At 37.6% G+C, this 10,000-nt stretch overlaps 1 protein-coding gene and 1 long non-coding RNA gene across 4 annotated transcripts in view; one reads left to right on the forward strand and one right to left on the reverse strand.

Annotated features, from left to right (window-relative positions):
• Nucleotides 1-8,846, reverse strand: part of LOC138025963 (polycystin-1-like protein 2) — a 116,003-nt gene extending 107,157 nt beyond the window's left edge. Inside the window, exon 1 of one of the 2 annotated variants that reach the window (XM_068873113.1) lies at nt 8,539-8,846. Coding sequence is in view for 1 of the 2 variants with exons in the window: in XM_068873112.1 (XP_068729213.1) it covers nt 6,945-7,026 (82 nt within the window). In the remaining variant the exon portion in view is untranslated. Of the gene's footprint in view, nt 1-6,944; nt 7,109-8,538 lie in introns of those variants that run through there. The other variant, XM_068873112.1, reaches the window with a different exon arrangement.
• Nucleotides 1-10,000, forward strand: part of LOC138025965 (uncharacterized) — a 469,560-nt gene that overhangs the window by 8,010 nt on the left and 451,550 nt on the right. The window lies entirely within an intron of this gene.

Genomic DNA, 10,000 nt, shown 5'->3' on the forward strand with positions numbered 1-10,000 from the left:
ACAAACTGCTGCTACGTTTGGACCGTTCGTTGTGCTGTGTGAATGAACCACAGTCGCGTTTTTGGGAAGAAGATTCTCAAAACAGATCGCAGGCGAGGCTTCTTTATTTGTTTTACACTGTGTAATAAACAATCGTTTAATTTCATAGGGAATTCGGCTAACATTTTCGCAAAAGAATATTTCCAAATCCTACGAGTAGCGTCAGCCGTGCATACACCTTATTCCAAAATGGGCGCCATTTAAATATTCTTTTGTTTTTATTCAAATTAGCCCTTGATGCCTCGTTAAAATTCAAAAGAATATTTTATCTTGAACGAGGCAACAAGGGCCAATTTGTATGCGCATAAATCAGCGGCCATTTTGGAATAAGGTGTATTTGTACCCTCATAAAGCACGCTGTTTTTAACCATTCAGAGTGCGCGTTATATCGAAACTTTAGTTTAATTAATAGTAATTGTGATACAAATGAATGTAATACAACTAACAGTTGCATGACATCAAAATTTGTTCTTGAAAATACTTCACAGTTATAGTAGATTTTATCCTACCATTTTTTCCCTGTACCTTATATTTTTAGTCAGTTCATTTTTTTGGCTGAGACGTATATGCAAATAGAGAATCTCTATATTTACAATTTAATTAAACCCGTTTTATTTCCTTTTCAGCATTCAATGTTCGCTGAATTATTTACCTCAGAAGACTAGAAGTAGCAAACGAGCGATTAACTTAGTAATCGTCAACCTTGCTTCTAACGATACCAAAAATAGAGTTGAAAACTCCAAACGCCAGGTTCTTTCTAAAGAGTACGTTTAAAATCGGGCCTCCAATACTGGAGTACTAGTAGCATTTTATGTCAATACAGTTTCTGCTAAGATATTAAACTGATTGAAAGCCGATTTCAATTTAACAGGGGCTCCTAGGTATCTGATATATAGATATATATCAAGCTGTGATGATACAGCTGAGAACTGAAAATTGTATTTCAATTAAAGGGAACCCTTATTGATTTGTGTGATGAGTTTTCAGCCCAATTTTAAGAGCCATTTTCCCAGAAAATCGAAAATCGCAAGACACTCGTGAAAATTCGAATTTTTTTTTCTTTTGCCAAAACATCCCTTTTAGTACCCTAATTCAAGAAAAAATAGTTTTAGGTTCAAGCGATTCATTGTACGGGAGAAATTACAAAAAGTTTGAAAAATCGATTTATTGCTCGTTTTTCGTACTCAAAACAACGGAATCCGACCGCAACTTCGAGAAAACGTTGAACGCATAAGAAACAATCCCTAACATCAAAACTTCAGCCGAGAATTATTACATACTTACTCTTTAATTTTATGAAAGAAAATTTAAAGAAAGAAGTTTTTAACAATTACAATCGACAAGTTTAAAAAGGTCAAATTTGTATCTCTGGAAATGTTAATAAATGAAGGCGAACTTTAACTGTTGTAAAAGCCCTCTGGTATATGCCGCTTCCTTGTAAAACCCATATAGAATAAAACCTTGGCTATTGAACTAGGTTACTGGAAAGTTTTAGCTCTGGGAATCCAATACAGTTCTCACACTAAAGTAAGCAATTTGAGTATCTGAGTAAATAAAACGTATGCAAATTAGACGGCCCGCTGAATGAATTCACATTTTTAACGCAAAGTTTTGTTGAACGAACAAATTACCATTGCTTGTTGTGAGAGAAGTTAAATCCATCTCTCAATCTGTTTGTGGCAACGCATCCATAACTGATTTTGACCAAAATGTGTCCTGCAACTTCAGCGCTTGAGCTATCTAAACACTTCCCACGCAGCGCTTATTACGCGTCATCAGACGCTTCTGTAATAATGAAACCCGATTATGTTTTGGTCCGAAAATAACATACAATGATGAAAATTAACCACTGCTCAAACCACACTGTTAACAAGGTGAGTATTACTGAACTCTTATTGAGCGAACAAATCAGATACTAGACGGGATAACAAGATCATATGACGCATAATTTAACAAACGCGCAGAGATTGGTCACGCTAGCTTGTCACATACGACTGTACGTACTATACTTCGTACACATTGTAAACAGATTAAGAAACAATTACAGCTGTCCCAATGAAAAAATGTACAACCCTACGTCTGTTTATAGATCATCAGTGTAGAAATATTCGACTCTGGGAACAATATTAATATAACATTTCCAGGTCAAATGCTCCTGGAATAAAATTCATATATTGTCACGAAGTGTTTCGCAACTTACTATTGCACGTGCCTCTACGATTTCATTTTAATTGAATTATTCCCGTCTAGTATTACGAAATGCTACCCTGCTCACGGACGTTTTTTCTGTTTCGGGAATTTGGTGCGCGCACAAGATAAGCGATTGCCCGTGAGAGAGGGCGGAACGCGCTTTTTTTATACGTGCATCTAAAAATGAAGAGAGTCTGTGAACAGGCTGGTAAAGTACACAAAGTGCAGAGTTCTGCCTAAACGGTGTTCTCACTTCTCCTCAGAGGCTGCTTCCAGAAGTGAATCATTCACCATTTGTTCTCGCCGGAATAACTAAGTCAAGAAACAATCTATTTTGTTCATCGTTTTGCTTTCTTTGCTTATTTTTGAAGTTGGTTTATGTTTAAAAGAGCGTTCCTTTTCGGAGAGTGAGATCATTTCTTGTTTGTCAGGCTGAGTCCTTGTTACAAATCTGTCAGTTACCTTTCAGCTCGTGACTATTTGCACGTTATAAATGTCTCTCCCCGCTCTAACAAATCAATGACACCTTATCTTATAAATGTGAAGAGGTATTCTAGCCTGCATAACAGGTGCTTTATGAGCCAAGCGAGGCGAACGCGGCATTTGCTCAAAGCGCGAAACGAGTGCAAAGCGCGAGACGAAGGATAAAGAAAGATAAAGCTTTATTTTTTCCTCCCCTCGTCGCGTTTCGCGCCTCCCGCAAAATGCCGCTTTCGCCTAGCCTAGCTCATAAAGCAGGGGCACCCTGTGAAATATCTGTTCGGAGAAGCAAACATTGCCTAGGATTTTCTATAGCTTGAGGAAGGCTAAAAATTTCTAGATGACCGTTCCATTCATGTACACAATTTTTGAAGCTTATGTAATAAATTCCCTCCGATTTTCTGAAGTTCATTTTTCCCATTTCACTCCCCAGGTTAGGTTGTTTTTCGTAGAGAAAGGAAGCCTAAAATTTTCGGAATCGAAAATGCAATGCAGAAAGGAACCGAAAAACTCTCACTTTCGGAAAACTTTGAATTGCTGCTAAAATGTTCGGGAAAATAACACTGAAGCCCTCGTAACTTCGAAAAGACTCAAGTTACCCTAGGATGCCCGAATAGATATAAATTTCTTAGCGCCACTTAGAAAACATTTCTAGAGATCTAAAAGTACTCTGGATAGCCTAAAAAGTCTTTTCAAAATAATTCGGGGGGGAACCGTCGTTGGGTGCCCCTGATAAAGCGCTTGTTATGCAGGCTGGAGTTATTTCTGCAAGTTCTCTGAGTTAACCAAAGATAACTTTGTTTTTCTTCAGTAAACAACATTTCTAGAGGTCTCTAGAGAAAGTGTTACGCGCGGCAGGTACAAAACACAGGTCACAGGGCACAGGTCATTGTTTTACCAATACAGAAAGTATCCTAAACATTCATAAGAGCTAACCTTAAGCCTAAAAACGTTTGTTTAGGCCTAATTAGGCCTAAGGTTAGCTTTTATGAATGTTTAGGATACATTCTGTATTAGTAAAACAATGACCTGTGACCTGTGACCTGTGTTTTGTACCTGCCCCGTTACGCGCGAGAATGTGGAATTTTATAACACTCCACATCGCGTATTCAGCCCTGCGGAGTGGTTCTCTTTTTCTCGCGCTCGCCGCGTGAATTGGTCAAATTTAACTCAAAGATTATTATTAGCCTCAATAGGCTTTTCAACAATTTTGAGGAGGTCTCGAAGGTTTCAAGGATGCGATAAGCACACTCAAGTTTGAAGTTGTGTTGTGAACAAGCTGTAAATGAAACTGAGAATTTCTAGTTACCTGGCTAGGGATCCTGGTTTCGGAGGAAAAATCATAAAAAACAAATCCGAAACAAAACTATAGCAAGCTATAAAGTTGAATTTTATGCTTTTTTATTTTGCTGTAGGGATTGTTGCAAGGTGGTAAATTCGGGAATAACGAACTTATTAAGGAAACATTTGTGTTTGAAATATTTTGAGAAATATTATACCTTCACTCTGAATCAAAAACTGTGATGAATGTCTTTTACAAACAGTCAGCATATGCATGTGTCTGGACCAATACAAATATATAAATCAAATAAAGCAAGAAGGTCTGTTCTGTGAAAAGTGTATGTATTTTTTTACCAACAAAACAAAGACCGAAAACAGAAGCTATTGAGTATTTCGTGACAGTTTGCTAACGTGACCTTGGCATATGTAACCGATTCGTGGGTCAGTAGAAGTCATAAGACCTTGTGGTGGCTTGAAATCTTAACTAAACAAATTCAAAATCGAAGTCAACGGTTTCGAATGCATTTTAATTCTGCTTTTTCCCCCTGAAGAAAACTATTTTACCATTGTGGTAACGGAGTTTCATCAAGCGATGACAGTTTCACTTCGAAGTTGCGATCTCAATGATTTCGCTGCGGCATTGTGGCTGAACAAACGTTTTTCAGTCGTCGTATAAAAAGTTATTTATGGCTCTCACCAACACAGCTGAAAGCTAGAAATAACATTTTCACTGTAAAAACATATTACTAGCAACAGTAAGTAGTCCTTTTGCACTAAACTTTGCGTTTAGTATGAATTCCTTCAGCGGGCCGTCTAATTTGCATACATTTTATTTAATGAAATTCTTAAATTGCTTACTCCAGTGTCAGGGCTGTATTTAATTTCCAGAGCTAAAACTTTCCCGAAATTTACTTCAATAGCCAAGGCTTTATTCTATATGGGTTTTACTAGGAAGCGGCATATACCAGAGGGCTTTTTCAACAGTTAAAGTTAGCTTTCATTTTCTAACATTTCAAGAGACACAAATATGTCCTTTTTAAACTTGTCGATTGTAAATGTAAAAAACTTATTTCTTCAAATTTTCTTTTAGGGTTTCAAAGATTAAGAACGAAATAATATTCGCCTGAAGTTTCGATGTTAGGGATTGTTTCTTATGCGTTCACCGTTTTCTCGAAGTTGAGGTCGGATTCTGTTGTTTTTAAGCGCGAAAAACCAGCAATAAATCGATTTTTCAAACTTTTTGTTATTTCTCCCGTACAATGAATCGCTTGAACCCAAAACTATTTCTTCTTGAATTAGGTCACTAAAAGGGATGTTTTGGCCAAAGAAAAAAAAAATTGATTTTTTACGAGTGTCTTGCGATTTTCAATTTTCTCGGAAAATGGCTCTTAAGACCCATTGCATGAAAACAAGTTATTTATGGAAATAACCTTTAAAACGTCTGATAAGATAATGCCGAGGACACAACAACATCATAGCGGAGCTCCTCGCGCGCGAGAGAGAGAGCGGAGCTCCATAGCTAAGAAAATTTGGAAAACTATCCATTTTGGTTGTAACGTCAGCGTACGCCCGCCCATACACTCTTTGCGGGGGAGGGAAGGGAATCAGGTGTCAGCCCGTCGAGGGAAGCGGTATGTTATATTTTCTTGGCGGGAAATCACGAAAGAAATGGTGTGGGCATTGTAGTCGAGTTCAAAAATTTGTTTGCTTTAAGAACTTGTATTGAAGTATTTCGTAGAATAAAGATCTGTAGAGATCTTTTTCATATCTTCGTACCGTTTTCAGCGCGTCATGGCCATACCTCTCATGGATGGTCTCATAAAAATTATTTGACTTGGGCCATTTTAGTTTCAATAGGAATAAAACGCAAACAGCGGTTACTATTATTTGACTTTTATGAGACAATCCATGAGCGGTATGGCCTTGACACGCTGAAAACGGTACGAAGATATGAAAAAGATCTCTCCCGTATAACAAAGTGGCACTCTACATAAAGATCTGTGACCGTAGTGCTCAGTTTCTGGTAAACTAATTCGAAAAAATTGTAATGGTAACAAACAATAGCGGATTGAATTCAACCTCTTTTCTTATAAGTGAAGAACGACGGGAAAGAGAAAGAAGAGAAAGGATGAGTGAGCATATTTGTGTTATCAAACAGGTTTTTCAGTGAGTACATGCACGCAACATTTGACAACCGTCAAAATCAAATGCTCGAAGAGAAAATGTTTGTTTTGATACGAAATGATGAACATGTTTGACCTTCGAAATCATTAAAAAAGTTGAAAAGTGCCTCCAACACGACGATGGACGCAAATGCATGATTTATCAGCCGCGGTTAGATTTTGGATCTGAACTGCGTGAACACTTTACATGTAACTTATATGTGAGCTTATATTTCGATTACATTAACAATCGTTTGTCTCGCTTATCGCGCGGTTTTGTGGGCGGTTACGATTGCTTATTTTGGAACTGAATTCATCATTACTGTGGCGACTGTCCACACTAAATTAAAACCTTTCGATTTATAGGCTTTTTATTTGAAATGGGTGTCCAGTCGTGAGCTGTTATGTTTGAATTTGAAATTGCAGTCGAGTAAGCGAATTACTACACGGTATCTTCACTTTTTAATTAGTAATTTTTGCTGTTGTTCTAGACTAAAGAGAGAGGGTGTATAGATTATAATTGATTTGAAAAGAGATTACTGTGCATGTAATTTCAATTTTAGTTGTCGATTAAAATTGTTGGTTTTTGTTTGCAAGGCTTGTTTGTTTACTTCTGTCGGCTCAGAGATGCATACGCTAATGACGATTAATTTTGTACTTTACGCAGAAGCATAGTAATTTCCATATACACTATACTGCTTAATGGGGTTACAAACGGAAGCTCCGCTTTTAGGCTTCGCTAAATCTATATAATTTAATAGAACCCTTGCTCAATCTTAATATAGTACTCACCCTCTGCCATAACTCCATAAGACACCAATAAAGTCATTAATGAAACACAGTAAATGGAGGAAGCTTTCCTTGTTAACTTCATTGCTAATGACTGTAGGCACCAAAACCTTACCACTTTGAACAATACAAATAGCTTGTTAACATTGCCTTCCCCATCAGTGAAGAATCAAGAAAAACCTTGGTTACTCTAACCTACGTCACTTAAAGTAATGTCTCTCCAGACAAATGTCATGCAGCAGACCAATTGAAAAGTCGAAAGGCCTAAACAGCTAAGTGGTTGCTAACTTTAAGTTCAACTTGAGTTCATTTACACATTCTTGCAAATCTTTAGTAGTTAACCAGTTAATGGGTTCCACCTCCCTTTTGACTAGAGACCTCTCTTTTGTGTTTTGTTAATGGCAAGCCTTGATACCATTGGTCGAACGAGTAGACATATTTGACTAAGCCTAACATGAACGTAACGGATGACGTGGACAGATATGCCGAAAACTTATTGTTTTGCATTAAACTTGCTTTAGTGTGGCAAGATTGTTGGTTCTTTTAGGATCACGAGTTTTGTCTAAACCTGTATAACTATCACGTCCTTGTAGTTGCTCTTTTTTAAATGGTTGACAGCACCGTAAGTTATCAAAATAATTTCGCATTCCTACTGAGCAAGCTGCCATTAATAAAATGGTTACAGGAATGTCCGTAGTGTTAATACAAGGAGCTTGCCTCTGCTGAGATTCTTTTGAATTACTCTACAAAAATATGTGGACTAATAAACTAATCTACGGGAGGTTTCGAAAAATTTGTGATGTGCAAATAAATCAGGGCTACTAACTCGCAACAGCAGTTAAATGAATTTCGAGATACTAAAAATACCACCTGGTAACTTCAAGGATTGGTTAAAGGATGAATTTTCGTGGCATAAAAAGTGGAAGTGTTTTTTTTTTCTTTCAGTGTCTTGTACACTGATGTTTGTAGGCCTTGTTTTGTCAGGTATTGTTCTTTCTTAACCAAACAGTCAAAAGGAACATGAAAGAATAACGTACAAATCAAACAACCTTGAAAACAGGCCTCGTGCTCAATCAACAATGAATGGCACAAATGGTACAATTCGTTAGTAAATTTCATGATTGAATGAGAGGAAATACAGAACTGGACTGTTAGCGGCCCCTTTTATACAAGCTTAGCAGCTCGACAGCTGGCTCGATCTTTGTAAACGGTCAACGCGGGCTTCCTCAAGCCTGTCATTGAGGTTTACTGGAAAGGGTAGATCGGGGATCGGGGATCGTTGACCAATCATAATAATAACAACAATGAGAAGAAGAAGAAGAAGAAGAAGAACAGCAATCGGGATAAGAAATGCATTCTCATTGATGTGGCTACACCCACCAAGTTTTCCGAAAATTAGAAGTCACCAGATTATGGCAGATGCCGCAGAAATAATTCCTAAAATAAAAGGTGCGTTCAATCACCTTATTCGACAATCACTCGGGAGCGATTAAGAAAAGGTTCAGAGATAAACTGAACACAAGGTTATGATAATAATCAAAAAATTGAAAAAGGAAACAAAAGGAAAATAACAGAAAGTTTGTAATATTTAACTTACCGTGAGTACTACATGGCTATAATCATGTGCCTTGATAGAGATCGCGAATTCCCCTAAAGGTTCGGTAGCAGCCAACCCCTACTGATTCAGCGTGTGGTCACTTTAATACGAAAACTCGATCTCGTAAACCGCAGGGTAACGTGCACGCTGCAGGTCACTGTTTTTGGTACCACGACTACGACAACCCAAACATTACAAAAATGCTAACCTTGGCCTTAAATATTATTTCTTAGGCCTAATGTTAGAATTAGTTAAGGTTTGGGTTGTTTCAGCTATGGTGATGGTGAAACAATGACCTGCAACTCTAAGCTGCAGCCTGTAACCTGCAGTTTACACCCTCCGCTCGTAAACAGCCACTTTTTCTCACTCTTAAATAAAACAAGTACACAAAGTTATTCTTATTGGTGTTCGTGGTTATTTCCCCGAGTTCGTCGTTTTTTATTTTATTTTATTTTGCTTTTCAGTCTGTCTAAAAAACAAACCCACAAAAGCAGGAAATAGGTTTTCTCCGGTTCGGGTTCAGTCGCCTGGAGTGAATATTTCCACTGCGTTCACGTGGGAAAAACACGCGATTGAGTGTTCGAAGAGATGTATCGCATTACTTCACACTTTCTAGGACTCTGCATTTGATTGAAGAGTACACTTGACAATCGATGACCTTTGAATGCGAAGACCCCTCGCCTCCCAATAAACAGTGGCCTCCACAAGTCACAAGTTTGAATATTTTACGTTTATTTAATAATCACAATCTCGCTTAGTGCAGTTTTAATTCTGGTGCTCTCAATAACTGCAAAAATCCAACGCTATCGAAAATATTTTGAAATTTACATCAACGCCCTAGATCACGAAGGAATTTCCGGTATCTGTCATTCTCTAATTAATTTGTTCTTTATAATATCCTCGAGATTTAGGAAGCGAAACTGACAATTACTTAAGTTCACGCAATCAACGAACTTTCGGTCTCCAACATAAATACGGAACGTTAGTTTACCTTTTCTGTCTCGAAAATGTTACTTTCTCGCCACTTAATTTGGGACGGATGGGGGCTTACTGCAAAAGTAGTGTCAGGCACTTTTTATTTTCAGTACGTGTTCGGTACACTCTAAGCCCTGAAAGTAATTTTGATCGATGAAGAAAGAGATAAAGATCCATTAAACAACTGGGGTGCTGGGTGGGCTCTTTGTATAGCACTGACATTTACCCCTTAAGGCCAGTTATAGTACAATTTAAAATGAGTTAAATTTTAAAGTGAAACTATGGATTGTATTATTGTCTTAACGTCTGTGCTCATAATTGATTTCCAGATTTGTTATTGTTCTTGTTTTTAAAAAAAAAGCTTCAGTTTAGCTTGTGATCGATCTTGATTCCCTGATCCCCAATCCTCGATCCTCGATTCCCGATCCTAATTTTCCGGTAAGCCCTATCATTGACTATCATTTATCATTCACTCAATTGGAAATTG

The sequence above is a fragment of the Montipora capricornis genome, chromosome 12 (genome assembly GCF_036669925.1).
Source record: "Montipora capricornis isolate CH-2021 chromosome 12, ASM3666992v2, whole genome shotgun sequence".
In the NCBI taxonomy this organism is placed as follows: domain Eukaryota; kingdom Metazoa; phylum Cnidaria; class Anthozoa; order Scleractinia; family Acroporidae; genus Montipora; species Montipora capricornis.